Source organism: Nymphaea colorata, chromosome 2 (genome assembly GCF_008831285.2).
Source record: "Nymphaea colorata isolate Beijing-Zhang1983 chromosome 2, ASM883128v2, whole genome shotgun sequence".
Lineage (NCBI taxonomy): Eukaryota > Viridiplantae > Streptophyta > Magnoliopsida > Nymphaeales > Nymphaeaceae > Nymphaea > Nymphaea colorata.
Genome location: NC_045139.1, coordinates 11,779,017 through 11,800,657, shown reverse-complemented (window position 1 = coordinate 11,800,657; position 21,641 = coordinate 11,779,017). Strand labels below are relative to the sequence as shown.

Genomic DNA, 21,641 nt, shown 5'->3' with positions numbered 1-21,641 from the left:
CTATACATCACTGTTACTCGACCTGACATTGCCTATGCTGTTAGCAGAGTGAGTCAATTTATGGATAAGCCCAAGAAAGTTCATTGGGATGCTGCTATGATGATTCTTAGGTATCTAAAGAATTCACCAGGAACGGGACTCTTCTTTCAGAATGGTACCTCACTCACTATATCTGTGTATGTTGATGCCGACTATGCAGGATGCCCCTCGGACAGAAAATCCACTACTGGATTTTGTGTGTTTATTGGATCCAACTTGGTTACATGGAAGAGTAAGAAGCAAACTGTGGTTGCCAGATCAAGTGCAGAATCTGAGTATAGAGCTATGGCTCAGGGTACTGCTGAAGTTATGTGGGTTAGATCCCTGATGTTGGATCTTACTGTCGAAGTGCCTCTTCCTATGCAACTGTTATGTGATAACAAAGCTGCACTGTTTATTGCTAATAATCCGGCTTTTCATGAAAGAACCAAGCATGTTGAAGTAGATTGTCACTATACTAGAGACATGATTCAAAAGGGGTTTGTAAGTACCTCACACATTTCAACTACAGGGCAAACGGCTGATATCTTTACTAAGGCTCTTGCAAGGGGACCATTCCAAAGCTGCTGTTCCAAGTTGAGCCTATTTGACATATACGCTCCAACTTGAGGGGGAGTGTTAAGATGTGTTTATATTCAGTTTTAGGTTTAAGAGGGTACTTTTGTAATAACTTTTCCTTTAGATGTTTCTCTTGTAACTTCTCTCTCTCCTCTAGTCTATATAAAGAGGAGTTAGGGCAGATTTCGAGGTTAATCAAAGATTATTCTTTCTAATCTTATCAAAATGATAATAAAAGACTAATTTTTCATGTTAATCTAATTCAATGTCCTACCATGTTGAATTACGAAGATGAAAGTAATACAGATTGTCCCATCTTGACCACAAGGCTGACAGCCCCATCATACCCATTCGTATGTATAAACCAAGCTGTTCTCCAAACCTTTCCTTGGTACTGTTTAATGCTTAGAATGAATTTATATTTTATTTTGAATATCCATTTGGAGCCAAAAACTTCTTCGTGAGGTTTAGGAACAAATTCCTATGTTTGACATTCATGTAGGCCATAAGGCCTCCATCTCATCTATTGTTTTGACCACTTGTCTACATTGATGGTTTGCTATGTCACATGGATGAGCCAAAACAGCTGCCACACCCCTGTCGACATTGATGCTAGTACTGGGGATTCCCAGGCATAGCATGTCTGGTGCGGTAAGCCGAACCAGGCCAAAACTGGCCATCTTAAATGTGCATTTGGCTAAACTAGCCCTGATACAAAAAAGTTTATAATGACTTAAATGTAGATATAAAAAAAACTGGAAAAAGATGAAAACGGAACAGAAAAGGACAAACAAAATACAACAATACACCTATGCACATTGTACATCTACTTAGTATATAGTATATAGTATATACTATATACACACAAACATAATCATATACTAAAGAGTGTATGTGCATAGGCAAATAATATGTGATAATACATGAATTAAGTGACATGCATAACATTTCATTCATGGATTTGGACTAAACATCGGCATAAAATATTTATATCCATATGTGTTCGCATGATGGATGCTCTATGAGCACTTCAAGAGCAATTTGATGGTTATTGGAGAAATTCTAAGCAGAAGTAGGCCATGAGATCCAAATATAGGACTATGGAACGCGAATTCACGAGAAGTGTTGACATATGTGGTATTTGGGTCTCCTATATGGGTCTGGATCTGGACCCGATCCAGTGTGTGGTTATGACCCTACCTAACCTATGTAAACCCTAATTTCAGAAAGTTTATGAGAGAGAGTCTGGTCGCTAGTGGGCACCAGTCCTCCTCACCTGTGGTTTTTTCCCTCTAGTTGAAGGGTTTTCCACGTTACAGCCGTGTGTGTTCATCGTTTTACTCGCTTTTACCGTTTCTACATGGTATCAGAGCCAAAGTGGTTCTGAATTTACTGTTCATCTTTGGATTGGATCTCATCGCTGTCAAGATTGCCTGATCTTGGTTCCGATGAGCCCGTGGAACTCTAGTGTTGGCCACCTGCCGTGGGGTTCCCGTGCGTCAACAGTGGAGCGACGTTGCCTGACTCCGCTGCTCTCTGTCGTTGGCTCGAGTGTTGCCAGTACTCCCTGCGTCACCGCCCAGCATCGTCGTCCGACATAGCCTCCCAGCGTCAACGCTCTGCTGCCTCTCCCCTCTTCTGTCTGTCGTGGGACCCTGCTGCTGTCACCTGCTCCGCCCAGCGCCGCCTGACCTACCCACTGTCGCTCATTGTCGCCCAGCTCCAGTGCCGCCAAACACGTCACTCTGCCCTTGACCTCCACCCAACGTCGCCAGTGCCAGCTGGCCGCTCCCTGCTGCCAGCGGGGCTCGTTTGCCCCATTTGTTTCTGCCGCGAAGTTATGGCGTTGCCCAACTCTGTTGTTGTTGCTGTGGGTTCCGGTGGAGGTTCTGCCCTCGAGCGTCTGCCTCTGCCTCACTCTCTGCTGCCCATGCGTCGCTCCCAGCTGCTCGTCGGATGCCTTCTGCCTCGCTCTCTGCTGCCCGTGCATCACTCGACACTTGCTTGCCTGTTGCCCGACCTCTCTGCTGTCGCCCGAGACGTCGCCTGTGACTTCCCTTGCTGTCCTCTCGGTGGTCGACGGATAAAGCGCAGCGGTAGGAAGGTCAGGCGACTGGGCTCAGGATTCCGGTAGTGAGCTCTCCCGTCTCCATCCTTGGTTGGCTTGGGCTGGATTTTGGTCGTGGAGGAGCTCTTACCTGCGTGATCCTGTCTGAGTATTCGTTGGAATGAGATCTACCACAAAGTCTTTCATATTTGAGCTGTAACTTTCGCCCATTTTTGGGTTTTTTCGACAGGTGTGAGAACTCTGCCGTCCGCAGCTCTATCAGGTCGAGACTTGGCGTGAGAACAATTCTTTTTTTGGGTGATTCTACAGCTCATCGCCTGGCTGTGCTTGTTTTGTCACGGAGCTCCCTGTCGGCCGCTACTCTGTCGTCGCCGCTCACTCCACTGTGTTGCTAGCTCCCTGTCCTTGTTCAGCAGTAACTAGCCATTGTTGCGCCTGTTCAGCTGCTCTTTCGCTGCTTTGGTGGACCTCTGTGATGGCGGATTCTCATATGGGAGAGTGGATTATTGACAATGGTGCTACCCACCACATGACTAGCGATCCTAAGGTCTTTCATGGGTATAAGCTTTCACCAAGAAAAGAACGTGTGTCTCTTGCCGATGGTTCCTCTATTTCTGTGGCTGGAAAAGGGAGTCTTTCATTTTTGAACAAGTTTTTAGTTCACAATGCTCTACATGTTCCTCATCTTCCCTTGAACCTCTTGTCGGTTAGCAAGATTACGAAAGAGTTGAATTGCAAACTTATTTTTTCTGCTGATCGATGTGTTTTGCAGGACTTGGTGACAGGGAAGAGCATTGGGATTGGTTTGGTTTCTGAGGGGTTATATTGTTTACCCATACATACTGCTAGAGCTCTCATGACGGCTGCCAGCAAGACAAAGAAGAGTAGAGACTAGAGAGGACTCCCTTCAGTTGGTTATGCGGCATGAGCGCCTTGAACACCTTCCTTTTGGAATTCTTAGACAGTTGTTTCCTGATTTATCTTTCAGGTTAGATATGACTATGGTGTCTTGTGATGTCTGTCACGGGCTTCATACTTTGTTTCTATCCATCGTTCTAATGAGGTGTTTGCCTTGATTCACTCTAATGTGTGGGGGCCTTCGGGAATTCCTTCTTGTCATGGTTTTCAGTATTTTATCACCTTTATAGATGATTGTTCTCGTACCACCGTTGTTTACTTGCTGAAAGACCGTAGTGAAGTCTCTACTGTCATAGAGACTTTCATTGCTTATGTGGAAACTCAATATGAAGCATCTGTTAAGTCCTTTCGGACTGACAATGCTCGTGAATATACATGACAGTCTATTGATAGCTTCTTTCGAAAAAAGAGAATTGTTCATGAGACTTCATGTAGTTATACTCAATGTTGTAAAACGTGTATCGTAAGCCGTATCGGTCAGGCTTTAAGATACGCTGTATCGTAACGTATCATAACCATATCGTAAATTTTAAAAAAATAATAATAATAAATCAGAAAAAATTAAAAAAAAAATAGGAAAATTCATAAAAAAAATCAGAAAAAATTGAAAATAATAAATTCTTCATAGAAAACATGTTTTAGTCTTTTAGATAATGATAGACTTATTATTACTAAATGCTATAAACTTATGTGTTTACGGTTCATCATTCATACTTCATAGACATCAAAATTCATAACAATATCATTCAATTTCAATCAACAAAGCATAAGCCATAAAGTGATAAAACATTCAAGTGTTCAACAACCATAGATTCATAACTCTTAAGTCGTTCGATACATATAATGATTCATCATTCATAATCTACATCATCTCCATCTTCTTCTTCATCTTCATTGTCAAGAATGGGAAGATCCTCACCAACATATTCAGCACTAGCAGTAGCACTAGCAGACTCTCCTTCATCAACAAAGCCTTCTGTTGCTTCAGCTTCAAGGTTGAAGCATTTAAGATCTTTATCATCAAATATAGTAGTTGGTTCTTCCTCAATCCATGGCTCCAGATCGTCATTCTTTGCTACCGCCGTCAGTGATTTGTCCGTCGTTCTCTGCTGACGCCATCAGTGCTCTGCCACCCGACGCTGTTGCTTCCGCTGCGTCTTGCCGCTCCTGTTGCTCACACCGCTTCTGCCGTTGATCCACAACACTCTACCCCGTGGCAGCCGCTTCTGATTTGTGATCATGGCTGACTCGTCTTCCTCTTCAGTCAATACCAACCTACCTGATGTTGTGTCTGCGTGGACTGATCATGTACCGGTTCAAGTTACCACCATCCAACTTACCAAGGAGAATTATTCACGATGGTCTGCAGCAATTACTATGGGGATTGCAGGGCGAGGACGCATTGCCTATGTGAATGGGAGAAAGGTTGAACCTGCTGCAGATAGTATGGCTTGGGATACATGGTTTCTTGAAGACAACCAGGTAAAAACCTAGATTGTTAATTCAGTGTCCCCTGATATCCAACCCCTCATTCTTCGCAAGAAGACTGCAAGGGATATGTGGATTATTTTGGAGCAGATGTATGGTCAAAAGAAACGGAAAGTTCGGGTGTATCAACTTATGAAAGATGTATATTCCCTGCGACAAGGTGCTCTCTCGGTTGCAGACTTTTATGCAGCACTGAAATCGAAGTGGGAGGACCTTGACTATCATTCTGATATTACATGGAGGTGTCCTCATCACCAGATGCAGTATATGACTGATAAATGGGAGAACAGGGTATTCCTTTTCTTATCCGGACTGAATGATGAATTTGAAAATATAAGGAGTCAGATTCTTAACTCTGACGAATCATTTAGTATTGAAGATGTCTATTCCCGAGTTGAAGCTGAAGAACAGAGGAGGCTGCTCTCTAGTGGACGAAAAGGGGAAGAACAGTCTGCCTATGTTAGCCGTGCCCCTGTGGGAACTCCTCGTTCTTCCCGAAAATGTACACATTGCAAAAAACTTGGTCATACTAGGGATTTTTGTTGGGACCTGTATCCAGAGAAGAAGGATAGTAGGGGAGGTCTTCTAGTGGGAAGAAGCCTGTATCGTCTGCAACAAGTCTGAGTGATGGGAAAGGTTCTATTTCTGCATAACAGATTCGTGAGCTAAGAGCATATTTGAGCAAGATTGATGTTGGTCAGGCAGATACACCAGATGAGGTGAAGATCAATCAGGCATTGGTTGTTTCAGGGGGAGAAGGTACTTCTTCTATGGGTGAATGGATTGTTGACAGCGGTGCCACTCATCACATGACTGGCAACCCTAAGCTTTTCCATGACTACAAGCTATCCTCGGGAAAGGAACGTGTGTCCCTTGCCGATGGTTCCTTTACTTCTGTGGCAGGGAAAGGGAGTCTTTCCTTGTTAAATAATTTTTTAGTTCATGATGCCTTGCATGTTCCCCATCTTCCCTTAAATTTGTTATCTGTTAGTAAGATTACCAAGGAACTGAAGTGTGAGCTTATATTTTCTGAAAAACGTTGTGTTTTGCAGGACTTGGTGATAGGGAAGAGGATTGGGATTGGTTTGGTGTCTGATGGGCTGTATCGGCTTCCTATACGCGTTGTCACAGCTCTTATGTCAGCAGTCAGCAGGACAGAGAAGAAGGAGGAAGAGTGTCGTCAGTTATTTTTGTTTTGGCATGAACGCCTTGGTCATCTCCCATTTGGGATTTTGAAACATTTGTTCCCTAAACTATGTTCTAGTTTAAACATTTCCATGTTATCATGTGATGTGTGTCAGTTTGCGAAGCATGTTAGAGCTTCTTATCCAATTTCAAATAGTCGTTCTAATAAAGCTTTCTCCTTGGTTCATTCTGATGTGTGGGGGCCTTCGGGCATTCATTCTCGTGGTGGTTTTCAATACTTTATAACTTTTATAGATGATTATTCAAGGTGTACCTTTGTGTATTTGTTGAAAGATCGTAGTGAGGTGCCTCACATTATTGAAACTTTCATCCTCCTAGTGGAAAACCAGTATGGAAATTCTGTCAAGACTTTTCGGTCTGATAATGCTCGTGAATATATGTGTCTCACTGTTGAAGAATTCTTTCGAAAGAGGGGGATTGTTCATGAGACATCCTGTAGTTATACCCCCCCTCAAAATGGGGTTGCTGAGAGGAAAAATCGTCAGTTGCTCAATGTCACCCGAGCCATATTGTTCCAAAGAAATCTCCCAAAATACTATTGGGGTGATGCAATCCTTACTAGTGTCTACTTGATTAATCGCATGCCTAGTCGTGTGCTAAAGGGTCGTACTCCCAACTCTATGCTTCCAGGGAGAAGTCAACCTTTTCACCTTCCTCCTCGAGTCTTTGGATGTGTGTGTTTCATACATAACCACAGCCCCAATGTGAAAAAACTTGATCCCAAATCTATTAAGGGCATCTTTCTTGGGTATTCTTCCACTAAAAAAGGTTATAAATGTCTAGATCCCACCACTGGTCGTCTTCACATTACCAAAGATGTCACATTCTTGGAACATGTCTCCTATTTTGGTGAAAATACTCTTCAGGGGGAGAAGTTAATGTCTAAGGAAGAGTATTCTCCCACATAGGAAATTCAGTTTACAGACTTTATGGATTACAGGCGTGAAGAGAATCCTGTTGCCAAGGTGCTTGGCAAAGATGAAGTGGGGGTGCTTGGCAAAGATGAAGAGGGGACGACTACTGATGTACATGAACAAGAGAAGGAGGGAGAGCATCCTATGGTGACAGAACAAGAGGGTAATCGTATGTTTGGACAGGTGTATTCCGGGAGAAGAGCTTGTACTAACAAGGTGATTGATGATGAGGAGGTTACACCGAATCCCAATCCTACTTCTTCCTTGGATGATCCAAGTCGTGTTCAGAAGCAAGATGTTGGAAGAGAAATTCAGACTGGAAAAGAAAATGAGGATCTTCCTATTGCCTTGAGAAAGGGTGTCAGGTCATGTACCCAGCACCCTATTGGTAACTTCGTATCTTACTCTAGATTGAGCACTGACTATAAATGTTTTGTATCCTCCTTGGCTGTGGTTGTGATTCCCAGGAATGCTACAGAAGCTCAGGGTGACACTAAGTGGTCTCATGCAATGAAAGAAGAGATGGAAGCTTTAGACAGAAATCAGACATGAGAGGTGGTTGATATTCCTGAAGCAGCCCACTTGGTTGGGTCGAAGTGGGTCTACACTGCAGATGGGAACATTGAGAGGTACAAAGCACGATTGGTGGCCAAGGGGTTCAGTCAGAAATATGGGATCGACTACTTAGAGATGTTTGCTCCAGTTGCAAAGATGAAGACTGTTAGAGTTATTATTTCATTGGCGGTGCTGAAGGGTTGGGAGATGTGCCAACTTGATGTGAAAAATGTCTTTCTCAATGGAGATCTCGAAGAGGAGGTGTACATGTGCATGCCACCAGGTTTTGAGAAGCCTGGAAAATGCTGTAAATTGAATAAAGCTTTGTATGGGCTGAAATAGTCTCCCCGAGCATGGTTTGAACGGCTCAGACTTGTTATGAAAAAACATGGCTACAAACAAGGAAATGGAGATCATACCCTGTTTGTAAAGAGAAGAGAGAGTAAAGTTACTCTACTATTGGTTTATGTTGATGATATGATTGTTACAGGTGATGATAAGGAAGAGATAGCAAGATTAAAGGGTTTACTATCTACTGAATTTGATCTAAAAGATCTTGGTAAGCTGAAGTATTTCCTGGGTATTGAAATTGCTAGATCAAGTACAACTCTTGTACTTAGTCAAAGGAAGTATACCCTGGATCTACTGAAGGAGACAGGAAAACTGGGGTGCAGACCAGCCTCTACTCCTATAGATGTTGGGCATAAACTTGGTAGCAAAGATGGAGAACTGTTGTGTGAAGAAGCTAAAGGGAGATATCAACGTCTAGTTGGCAAACTGATTTATCTCACTCTGACTAGACCTGATATCACATTTGCTGTAAATGTGATGAGCCAGTTCATGCATGCACCTACAGATATGCACTTGAAGGCTGTAGATAGAATTTTGTGCTACTTGAAGAAGAATCCCGGAAAGGGACTTCTATATGTGCAACAAAGATCTATTGAAGTTGAAGGGTATTCTGATGCAGACTGGGCAGGCTATGTTGACACCAGAAGATCTACTTTAGGGTACTGCGTCTACTTGGGGGGAAATTTAGTTGTTTGGAGAAGTAAGAGACAAGATGTGTGTTCCCGCTCGAGTGCAGAGGCTGAATATAGGGCTGCGGCTACTGGGGTATCAGAATTGTTATGGCTGAAGATCTTACTGACAGATATTGGAATAGAGATTGAAGGGCCTATGAGGATGTATTGTGATAACAAATCTGCAATTAACTTGGCTAACAACCCGGTTCTTCATGATCGAACAAAGCATGTGGAGATCGACCGTCACTTCATCAGAGAAAGAATTGATGCTAAGGAATTAACGCTACCATACATGAAGTCTGAAGACCAAACTGCTGATATCCTAACCAAGGCCTTAAGTGTAACTCCATTTGAGAGAAATGTATCCAAGTTGGGCATGTTTGATATGTATGCCCAACTTGAGGGGGAGTGTTGACGGGTTTTGTTGTCCGGGTCCGGATCCTTACCCGATCCGGTTTGTCTTAATTAGGACTACTTATATCTCTGTAAACCCTAATCTTTGAGTTAATGAAGTTTCTAAGAGAGAGAGTGTCTGGCTGCTAGTGGGCGTCAGACCTCCTCACCCGTGGTTTTTCTTCCCTCGTGTTGAGGGTTTTCCACGTTACCTTGGTGTGCTTTCTTCTACTCTCGGGCATGCTTTATTTCTACAATCCCAAACTTCTTGAATACATGTAGATTAAAGTCCTTTTTTGGTTTGATGGAAATATATTGAATAGGGCCCTAACTTAGATGCGTTACAGGAAACAGTTAAAACAGAAGGTTTCTGCTCTCTGTTACAGAGCAGCAATTAGGAAGCGTTGTTTCAAGGGGTTACATTTCCAGTCTGCCTCTAATTTTTGGTTTGGTGAGTAAGGAACAAGAACCAAATTTGGAGACTTTTATTTTTAGATTAGAACTTGAACATACATGGATTCTTGAAGATCTTTGAGATTCTACTCTGCAGAATTCAGAGAGGTCCTGTACCCCAACTTTGGCCTGTGCCTGCCAATTTTTTATTTCCTCTAAAACTAGGTTTTTGCATACTTCTTTTTTTGTTGTTTTCTTTGTTAACTCTAGTTTAGGCTGGTGTTCTTTACTTGATTTCTGAATCCTCTTTTCGCGTTTAAATTCTAGAACCTTCTCTGAAAGGTTTGATACATCAACTGGAATTTACAAGAATTCATCTCTAGTAATGTCGCTGATAAGATGATAGTTTTAGCATTTGAAAGCAAGAAAGGTTGACAAATATGAACTACAACTTGTAGAGAAAGAAGCAGAAATGATAAATAACATGGGCCTACCCATTTGCTTGTCAATGAACTGGCAGATATGTAGAAAAAGGTTGCTTTGGCCTCTCCAGCTATAGCTTTCCCTATCATTGTTTTCCCTGTACCCTAAGAAAAAAGAAGTATATAGTATATAGCTCAAGGATGAAAACGTCAAATGTTTACTAAAAAGACTTACAGGAGGACCAAATAGGAGAAGGCCTCTTCCTGGTGAACGGCAACCCCGAAATATATCAGGACGTAATAAAGGCCATATGACCATCTCAGTCACACACTTTTTTGCGTGCTCTAGGCCAGCTTCATAATGAGAAAACTGTTTAGTACACGATCATAAAAGGATCCAATGGTTCTGAAACAGATAACAGAATAAAAAATTGTTTTGTCAAACAAAACTATGTTATATCTTACCAATATCACTCCAACGAACATTGGGATCCTTATCCATTATTTCGTTGCTAACATGCTCAATAAGCCGTGGTTCTAAATTTCTTAGCTTGTCTGGGAGTTCTCCATCAGGTCCACATAGCATTTCTAAACTGCAATAAGTAAAAATTGGGAAAACAACTAAATGTTAAAGTTTGACTGCCCTGAGCTCATGCCATTCAAACATGTGAACAGAGTTAAAAGTTAAGCCAACTCGTGAGCCAGAAACCAAAAGGGGAAAAGGAAAAGTGCTTTGAGCAACATACAGAACAAAGTTACTGCAAGCAATGTAATCACATGCGGGTATCAAAAGCCTCAGCTAGGCACATCATGATCCACGGTGGAGCCAGAAATTTAAGTCAGGGAGGCAGTAAAGCACTGTAAGAGAACAACTATGATAACATATGTAATTGATAAAAAAAATTAGAATGTAAATAAAAATTAGAACAAAAGAAAAAGAGGAAAACATGAGAAACTATAAAAAAACAAAAATGAATAAAGGGACGTGCAGAAACGAAAAAAACTGGTAATCCTGCAAAAAGATATTCATGGGCAAATAATTTCATATGGAATTTAGAAAAAGATAAATTTATTTTTGAAACATGTTATTAGAAAATAGTAATTTTTCTATTCAAGCTGTAACACTCAGCACCGTTAGCTTCATGTCACTATGATCCACAGCTTTAGTGCAAATGTGAAACAAATGCCAAACAGTCATGGGCAAAAATTGAAGGAGAGAGACTGCATCATGGATTTATGTCAAGAAAAGGGAGAGAGATTTTGGAGATTTTAGGGGTCCAGGTTGAAGGTTTTCTGCTTTGCAAATTTTTGATGCAATTGCATGGATACATATGGTTCAGAAGCGCATCATCCTGATTCAAGATGACAGCCCATAGACTGAGTCAAGAGGACAGCCCATATATTGGATAAGTCCTCTCAGTTGAATTTTAGCAGGCCAGGGTGAGCCAACTGACCTAAATGTGGCTCCGCCACTGTGACATAAGTGCACCTAATATGAGTACTTGATTGCAAATCATACAAAGGTTACACATGGAAAGATTATTGGTAGCATGTAAGGTCAGAGAGCCACATGAAAAAACCAAATGCAAACAACAAAAGGCACAATCAAGCATAGCAAAGTTTGGGGTTAGTTTCCAAGTTTAAAGGAAATATAAGGTGTCAGACCAGAAGCAAAATTGGCATAATAAGAAACTTGATTCAGGTCTAGAAAGCACCTAGATGAGTACTATAAAAGCCAGTTGAGATCACGTAGACGTAGCTATTAAAAGTTTGACACGAAAACTAGTCCAATCAGCAATAGGCATAAGCATGGTAAAAATCCAAATATCTTCAAGTTTCAGCCTCAAATATGCTTGTTAACTGAAGGAAGCAGTATCATGAAGAAAACAGACCAGCAGCTGTGAGAAACTAAAATAGCCGCTTTTGCAGGCCCCACATTTAGCTAAATTTATTTCACTGCCCCACAAATTTCTTCACTGCATGCTGATCCAAAATCTAAATAGATGAAAGGGGCACAATCACTCTAAGTATATTGTCTTAATCACTTCTTATGAGGTTGTTACAAACCTGCTACGCCAGGGCTGCTTCAGGCTGCCCATAGGCCCCTTTTTTTTCCACGGTGAGAGTTCCCACATGCTTTTAAATTGGTTTCCCAAAAGATGCTTTCAGCTTTTAGACATTCTGGAGGACCCATCATTCATAACAAATCCGAAAGTTTAAAAATTATGAAATTTTCCTTGCAAAAGCTTTGGATCCAGAGGTAATAGGATAATATAAAGGAAAGTAATGCGGTAAAAATTAAAACGACCACAGTAAATGGATATATATTTTGAAATAAAAGAAACATTTCGGGCACATAATTCAATTCCTGGAACCACTTGTTTCAATAACAGTAACATTTTTCTTGGAACCCTTATATAAAGTTAGTTTCCACTGACATAAATACAAGATATTAGCTCAATCTATTCATTTTCTTATATTTTTCTCACACAAGAATATTGAAAAAAAAAATCCTATAAAGAGTTAATCTCCACTGTATGTTAACTCATTTGCTTATATTTGTTCATCTCTATATGCTTTTGAAATTACTCCTCCTACTTGCTTAATCTATATCATGGAATGAACTTATAGAATCCATAGCTCATGCCTGATAGGCCCATAGCACGAGGCAATCATTTTTCTTCATGCACAAAGTGATCAAAAGTAGCTCCAGCAGTTTCAAAGCTTGAACCATGTGTTTTTGAGGAATATGAAACTCAATTGGCTCGGAAATTTATTAAAGAAATTTGTGAATCAAGACATAAAGAAAGTGTCAATAATATATACTATTTCCCTGAGTAAAACTAACCACTGGTACAAAGGGGTAGCTTCAGCAAACTAAAACTTGCAACTTGAGAATACTTTATGAACATATGTATATTGTTAATTTTAATTGCATATATATTAGTTGCACCATGATTGATTTAAACTTAAAAGTTGTGATGCCCCCTATTGTAACCATGCATATGTCTAGATAAAAACAGACACACATGGGCATGCACATGCCACATGCTTATGCTGCAATCCTGCGAAAAAATAATCAAAAGATACTATTCACAATCACAAAATAATCCACAATACCAGAATCATATGACAAGGTACAAACCATCTCCTCGTTGAATCATCAAGCGTATCATCATTTTTACAAGGAACCCGTGAACCAGACACACCACTTGCTGTGGTCCCATTAGATCTTACAGGAGGAATAAAATTGCCACGCACACCACGCCGTGGTATCATGGCAGATCTTCCACCATATGGCCGGACATCATTTTTTGTCATGTAATGATTTTCATTTGCAAAATTTGATGGTGAAGAAGAAGAAACACCTGGTGAACATGTCAATGAACCCTTTTGCTTTGAGTCCATCACCTACAAGGTTGAAATCGTTATTGGTAAGTACCAAGAAATAGACAATATAAAACCACGGTGGAATAAACTATAGACCCCTTTCCTAGATTGTACATAGAGTAAGGGTACTCAATCTAGTTTAGGACACAAAGCATCGACCCTCAGCTCAATCACATTTATGTACCACAGAATCAGCATGAGCAGATAAGCTGAAGGATATTGAAAGGTTGCTTATAAGCTTTTCCTTTTCTTTCCAACTAGGTCAAAGGAAAAACCCCTGCCTTCCCCCAAATCCCAGACAACAAGAAACCATTAACCACTCATTGGACGACCTGTGACTGGTAAAACACCTGAAGTATTCCTTGCCACCAGTATACATATAGAAGCTTGAATTGCTCACATGGGCTTCATACCATGGTTGTCCTATGTCAGGTGATGAACAACAGTTACCTATAATGACACGATTTAGAAACAACTACCAATTACATCACAATCAGAAAAGTATGTCAACAAATGATTTAACAATATTTTCCCATATGGCACCATTATTGCCATGGGTAAAAGTCAAAAGTTTATACTTGTTTCTAGTAGTACTAGTAGCTGTTAAGTAGCATTTATGCCAGTGCTGTTTACTATATGTAATAGAAAAAGAAGAGGAAGATAATATTCAATGAGAAAGTAAGCAAACCATGCTAGAAAAAGTAGTAACATCTAGAATTAGAAACGGCTAGTACCAGCTTCATCTTTGCGGTGACAAATCCACCATTACCACAATCAGGGTTCGTACTGCTAATATCTGGTGGAGACCTTGTATTTTCAGGAATAGGTTTTATGACTTCTGTGTGCTGTCGTTTTGTCCCCAACACTTTTCCATTCAACCTGTCTAGATCACCATCTTGCAAAGGTGAAGATGGCCCATTGGCCTTTAGAGAATCTAAATCATTTGAATTTGTCTTCTCCAAATATGTGGGCTCACTTGGACTATTGCAATCAGACTTCACAAGTGTCCTATAAGAAGTGCTGCTTGGCTTAAAGGTTTTGTTGCAATATAGAGATGTCAATTTTGCTTGTGCAAGAACCTTTGTCGCCTTCACAACCTTTTCATTGCTTTGCTTATCTTGATGGCCAGTCTGAAATGATGGTTTCTCCTTTAGAGTACTTGAATAATAAAGGCCACCATAACTTGGCTCCCGCAGTGACTTGGATACCTAAAATGCATCTGAACAAGTAAGATTCTGAATATGATAATGTAACATTTGAACACAAACGTGTCCAAAAGGATAGTTCCTACCTGTGCACTACAAACACTGTTACCAGATCGAAGATAATAAAGTTCAAAATACTTTGATTTCATGATCTTCTCCTTGTCCACTTCACATTTCTTGGAAAAAATAGAACCTTGTTTCCTCCTTGCCTGCTCAAATGCTTGACTACAAACATCACAATAATATGCACTTTAGAAACTGTAAATAAAAGATAGGGGAAAGGAGTAAATCAATTGCCAGTAAGCAGCAAGTCTGCTATTCTCAAAAAGATATAGAACCAAAAACAGCTGAAGGATTAAGCGTCCCAAAAAATTTCAACTTCTAAAGCAAATATTTGCTGCATGCAGGAACTTCAAGAAATTTTTGGTTTGAGGACAAACTCCCGTCCAGAAGGATGGAGCATCTGAGAGTGTCTTCATTAATGGATCCGACGGCCTAATTCAACTGTCCATGTTTATATGTGTGCGTGAGACAGAGAGATAGTGTGTGTTAAAACTACAATTAACCTTTTTAGAAGGCTACTTTTGAAATAATAAGTCATTCAATCATATTAATCGACCCACATTGCTACTCATGATCTCATACTTTCAGGTGTATGCATGCACGGACGACTACGCAGACATGAGCGCACGCGCGCGAACACAAATGATTTTTAAATTGCAACAGGATGACCGAGGTATAGAACCCTAAACTGTAGCTTCGCATATATTGACGAACACATTATGTAACGAATCCCAGAACTCCATAAATCCAACAGAGACATCGATTGAAGCACGGAGCGATACATGCAGCAGCCGAAATCAATCACACACATTCATCAAGAGCGATCCTCATCTAGAAAACCTGGCAGATCACGAAAGAAAACGCCGCAAATTACAGAAGTAAGTACGGAAGTTCATCATACCGATCAGATTGAGGAGCAAGTGATCGGCGGGAGGAGTTGATCCTGGAGAGAACCTCCCTTCGAATGGGATGGATTAACGCGTCATCTGTTGGGGTTTTCGAGTGGGAATCCAAGAAACCAAGAAGACGTAGAGCGAAGATCCGCGCAGTGACGTGATCACCTCGATCGGCGGCGAGATCTGCTCCGAACTGAAGAGAATGAAGGCGGTGGAGTTTCTCGTCGACGTCCTGCCGCCAACAGACCTCCGCCTTCGTGGCGGGCTCCGCGGAACTCTCGGACGCCATTGCCTCTTCAGAAAAGTGCGGGTAAGCGCCTTGCCCTTTAACGGTGAAACTCCCGCGCGAAAAAAAAAATGAATATTTAAAAACTCGAAACGGGTTCATATACGTCTCGGAACGGTCAGAACCGGGTTATAGATGAATTACCAGTTTCCACACTGGATCTGATCCGACAGAACATGCACCTGTGTGCTCATCGATGTTCAATGCCTATGAAACAGTTTCTACTTATTTCTACTTATCCTGACCGGTGTTATCCTGACAGGTGTAGCATGTTGGAGCTTTGCTAGAAATCTAGATAGCGCACAAATGAAAATGCAGAAATTCGAAAGAAGCATTCATGATTCATGTGTTTCAAATAGGGCGGAAATAGAACCTGTAGAGGCGACCGCCGACACTGTGGGAAGAACGGCTACAGTCCCCATAGAGTCGTTCTCCTGCGGAGGTAGCGGCGGCGGCAGCGGCAATGGGTTTCTCTCCTCAGCCATAGCAACCCAGTGATGGGGACAGGCAATTCACGTATGGCTAAGGGGACCGATTACCCAAACGGTAAAAACCTTGACGTGTCTCACACCATCACAAGACACGAGTATTTATACTTAGGGTCCGAAACAGATATAGACCCGTATCGACGTAGGACTATCCAGATGGAGAAATCCCAACAATCTCCCACTAGTCCAAGTCGATATCAAGGGTAAACAAAATGAATGGATTAGCCTTAAAATTCATTCCAAGGTCCCACCTTGTTGTCTTACAAAACTTCTCAACAAACAAATGAGAATACAAAATAAATAGACAACAAACTTAATGAGAATCAACAAACTGTATGTGATCACATTCATAAATGTTTGCATAATAGTGTGTCAAACTCATCCTCTTAACATGTTCAAAGAACATAGCACTTTAGTAAGAGGATCTGCAACCATATTTGTAGTTCCAATGTGTTGAATACACACTAGTTGATTCTTTGTCCTTTCCTTAACAACAAAATACTTAAGTTTCATATGCTTACAAGAAGTAGTACTTTTGTTGTTGTTGGAAAAAGACACTGCAGCTTCATTATCACAGTGAACCTTAAGGTCTATCAATGGATTCCACTATCTTGAGCTGTGAAATGAAGTTCTTTATCCAAATTGTCTGTGATGTAGTCTCATATAATGCAATGAATTCTGCTTCCATGGTGTGAACAGCAGTCACAGTCTGCTTTTTGCTCCCCCATGAGATGGCACCTTCTTATAGAAGGAAAACAAAACCAGTAGTAGACTTTCTACTATCGGTACATCCTCCAAGATCGGCATCAGAATAGTCAATCACTTCTAAATGGTCCACCTTGCGATATGTCAACATGTAATCTTTTGTCCCTTGCAAGTATCGCATGATGACTCTCTTTACGGCCTTCCAAACCAAGCATGCCAACAGCAAAGGAAATGTCAGGCTTAGTACAAATCTGCGCATACTGCAAGCTGCCAACCGCAGATGCATATGGAATGTTGATCATTTGTGCCTTTTCAAATTCGTCCTTTGGACAATAATTTAGGCTCAATTTATCCCCTTTAGCTATGGGTGCCGAAATAGGAGAACAATTCTCCATCCCATATTTTTTAAGAACTTTATTGATGTATGCTGATTGGGAGAGACTTAAAACACATTTAGATCTGTCTCGACGAATCTCAATGCCAAGAACAAATGAAGCCTCACCCATGTCCTTCATCTCAAAATGAGATGCGAGAAAATGTTTGGTTTCTGTTAGCAATTGAAGATCATTTAAAGCAAGTAAAATGTCATCCACATATAAAGTCAAAATTATGAACTTACTCCCACATGTCTTAAGATACACACACGATCAATGATATTTTCTGTAAACCCAAAAGTCGTAATAACTTCGGAAAACTTAATGTACCATTGACGTGAGGCCTGTTTAAGTCCATAAATCGCTTTATTAAGCTTGCAAACCAAATGATCTTTACCACTCTCAGAAAACCCTTGAGGTTGATCCATATATACCTCTTCATCCAAATCACAATTCAAGAAAGCCGTTTTCACATCCATTTGATGTAGCTATAAGTCAAAATGAGGTACAAGTGCAAGGACAATCCTCATTGACTGTTTAGCAGAGACAGGTGAATATGTCTTATTATAGTCAATGCCCTCCATTTGTGTAAATCTTTTAGCAACCAATCTTGCTTTGTATCTCTCTATGTTGCCTTTAGAGTCCCTCTTGGTCTTATAAACTCATTTACATCATACGGGTTTTACTCCTTCAGGCAACGACACAAGGCTCCACGTCTGGTTTTTAGCCATAGAGTCAAGCTCTTCTTTCATGGCATTAATCCAGTGCCTATATTGTTTGCTTTCAACGGCTTCAATGAATGTGAAAGGATCATCATCAACATCTATGAAATCACTAGGCTCTTGTAGGTATACCACATAGTCTGATGATATGGCAGATCTCCTGGCCCTTGTAGATCTACAAACAGGTAATTGATCATTTTCAATTTGTATGTCTATATCCTGTTCGTGTTCATCAGTATGATCTACACTTAATTCATCTGGATCTGATGCATTACCTGTATGATTTGCATTCATGTCATCCTGAGAGACAACATAATCATACACATTTATATTCTCTTTATCAGGTCTACTTTCAGTATCCTGTATTTTATCAAAATTGAGGTTTTGTAATGCATCTAACCCAAATGAGCCATCTTCCAGGAACTTAGCCTTATCTGTTTCCACAATATGTGATGTATGAGATGAACAATAAAACCTATAGTCTTTCGATCTTTCTGGATAACCAATAAAAAAACCACTGGTTGTTCTAGGATCAAAGGCTTTTATGTAGGGGTTATACAATTTAGCTTCAGCAGGACATCCCCATATGTGCATATAAGAAAGAGAATGTTTCCTACCTGTCCATAACTCGTAAGGAGTTGTGGGAACAGCCTTAGTAGGAACTCTATTCTGTATATGCACTGCTGTCCTGAGAGCTTCACCCCACAAGGTTAGAGGGAGAGTAGAGTAATTTAACATAGCTCGAACCATTTCTTTAAGAGTACGATTTCTTCTTTCAGCAACACCATTTTGGTAGGTGCTGCCTGACATAGTGTATTGAGGCACAATGCCTTCTTCCTTTAGAAATCACGCTAATGGTCTCTACCTTTGTCCCATCTTAGTGAACCTACCATAATATTCACCACCTCTATCTGATCTGACTATCTTGATAACCTCACCGGTTTGTTTTTCTACTTCTTTCTTATAGTCTTTGAAAACTTGACACACATCGGATTTTTCAAAGATTAAGTAGATATACAAATTTCGAGAATAGTCATCTATAAAGGTGACAAAATACTTTTCGCCTGTGTAACAAGGAGAAAAAGGTCCACAAACATCTGTGTGAACAATTCCTAATCTTTCAGTACATCGCTCGGCACCTTCTTTATATATGTTAGTTTGCTTTGCCTTTATGCAATCAACACATATGTCGTTATCTGTAAAATCAAGAGATGGTAAGATTCCTTCATTTAAGAGTCTCCTTATTCTCTTTTCAGAGATATGACCCAAACGGCGGTGCCATAGTATGTATGAATCATCCTTTATGGTACTACGCTTATTGTCAATTGTATTATGACTAGAAACCAACGATTCAGGAGATTGGATCTTCACATTCAACTTGTATAAACCATCACACAAAATAGCAGAACCAATTTCAACAAGATCTTTATAAATCAACATTTTTGAATTTTTAAACTTTAAACAGAAATCAAATTTGTCCAGTCTTGATACAGAAATTAAGTTTCTACTATATGATGGAACAAAGAAAACATCATGAAGATCCAAAACAAAGCCAGTATCAAGCCTAATCTGGCATTCTCCTACAGCTTTCACATGTGAGCGCATTTTGTTTCCTGAGAAAATGCTCCTCTCATGTAGTGTTGGTTCCCTTTTGCTCAGAAAGTCCTGTAAATTATTGGCAATATGCACAGTAGCACCAGAGTCAATCCACCAGCTATTAATAGGAACATGTAACATATTACTTTCAAGGGAAACAAATGACATGTTACCTTTCTTCTCTAACCAATTCTTATACTTGATGCAGTCTGACTTCTTATGCCTCTTTTTCTTGCAAAAGAAACACTTTATAGGAGCTAAGTTAGTCTGCGCAGTTTGAGAAGCAGGTTTACTTGATGACTTCTTCTTGGCACTCCTTTTCATTAAACTTTTCTTTATTCCAACTTTACCAGCCTCAGAGTGAGAAACCATATGTGCACTTTGCAACTTCTCACCTTTCATTCTTTCCTCCTCTTCAACACACTTAGACATCAATTCATTGAATGTCCATTTAGTATTATGTGTGTTGTAACTGATCTTAAAAGGAGTATATTCAGCTGGTAAAGAGGTCAAAGTAAAGAATACCAAGAAAGATTCAGAAATAGTCAACTTCATGTCATTCAATTGAGAAGCAATGTTCCTCATTTCTAACATATGCTGGTGAATGTTACCCCCTCCTTGATATTTCATAGATATTAACTTTGACATTAGGGTACTAGCTCTGGCTTTATGAGAGCTGACAAACTGAGCCTCAACTACATCCAAGAACTCTCTCACCGATCTACAAGGTGGGATAGCACCACGTATGTTCTTAGCGACCCTTGATTGCAAAAGCAACAAACTTAGTCGGTTAGAACGCTCCCACTTGTCAAAATACACTATTTCATTATGTGTACTTTTTGGTGTGAGAGGTGGTGGCTCAGGTTGCCTCAAAGTCATGTCCAGATCCATATACCCCAATGTAAATACAACATTTTCTTTCCATTCAGCATAATTCGAATCATCAAGTAAATGGATAGAATTTGAACCATTAAAATAAATAGATCCAGGCACTGCAGACGACAAAAGACATCCATAAGTTGACATGTATTATATGAGACAAACCATATGGAACAGTAAACCAAATAAAAGGCTCTTTATGTCTACTATTTCCAAGACAAATATCAGGGGTCATTAGGATACTACTTTGGTAATATACCTAATACGCACATGTATTCCGTCTTAACTTTATCTAGTAAAACTAAGAAATGTAAATCCAAACTATAGTTAAGCATAACACCTTTGGGTGTAAAATGACAGAACTATGTAAGGGTCTATTTTTCTATTTTACTCTACTTATTCTCTTGAACATAACATACTACCTTTGGGTAATTATGTTACTTCAAATGAGAATAAATACAACATGAAACACTAATGTGCCTTTAAATCATGCGTAGTCACTTTGGTGAAGTATAACATGATTTAACTAATCATAAGCTCCTTACATTAGCGTTATCATACAACTTTATGATCATGCAATAAAAATTAACTTTAGCATAATCCTAAACAAAATAGGATACAAGAATATAATATGTCATAATAACACATTTAAAATGAAACACACGAATCATTTATGCATAATCAACTTAATGGTATCTAAATTATTCATTAAAGCTCCATAAAACATAATGAATCGGTCCCGTATCGATCTAAAATGGTCGAACCAATCCATTAATCACCTTAAATGGGCATAAAAACACATATACCAGCTTCCTCTAGCTTAGAACCGGTCCCGTATCAGTCCTAAATGGACCGAACCGGTGGAAAACTAGATGAACCGGTCCCAAAAGGCAAAGAACCGGTTGAAGAATGGCTAAAACCGTGTTAAAAACAATTGTATCGCTTAAAAAAATGCTCCGAATCGTTTCAGAATGGGAAGAACCGGTCTTGTAATCTGAGAACCAGTTCAGAACCGGTCTGAAAACCAGATGAACCAGTCCGGAACTGGTCGAACCGGT

The 21,641-nt window shown here is 40.2% G+C and overlaps 1 protein-coding gene across 7 annotated transcripts in view; it reads right to left on the bottom strand.

Annotated features, from left to right (window-relative positions):
• LOC116246667 (ATPase family AAA domain-containing protein FIGL1) overlaps nucleotides 1-21,641 on the bottom strand; it is a 41,183-nt gene that overhangs the window by 18,528 nt on the left and 1,014 nt on the right. For 4 of the 7 annotated variants that reach the window (XR_007572610.1, XR_007572611.1, XM_050076292.1 and 1 more), the window contains exons 1-7: nucleotides 15,539-15,866; nucleotides 14,661-14,799; nucleotides 14,104-14,577; nucleotides 13,125-13,390; nucleotides 10,445-10,572; nucleotides 10,215-10,333; nucleotides 10,052-10,144 (exon numbers count right to left, since the gene is read on the bottom strand). Coding sequence is in view for 5 of the 7 variants with exons in the window: in XM_050076292.1 (XP_049932249.1) it covers nucleotides 10,052-10,144; nucleotides 10,215-10,333; nucleotides 10,445-10,572; nucleotides 13,125-13,390; nucleotides 14,104-14,577; nucleotides 14,661-14,799; nucleotides 15,539-15,822 (1,503 nt within the window). In the remaining 2 variants the exon portion in view is untranslated. Of the gene's footprint in view, nucleotides 1-10,051; nucleotides 10,145-10,214; nucleotides 10,334-10,444; nucleotides 10,573-13,124; nucleotides 13,391-14,103; nucleotides 14,578-14,660; nucleotides 14,800-15,538; nucleotides 15,868-21,641 lie in introns of those variants that run through there. The other 3 variants (XM_050076293.1, XM_031618481.2, XM_031618486.2) reach the window with 3 other exon arrangements.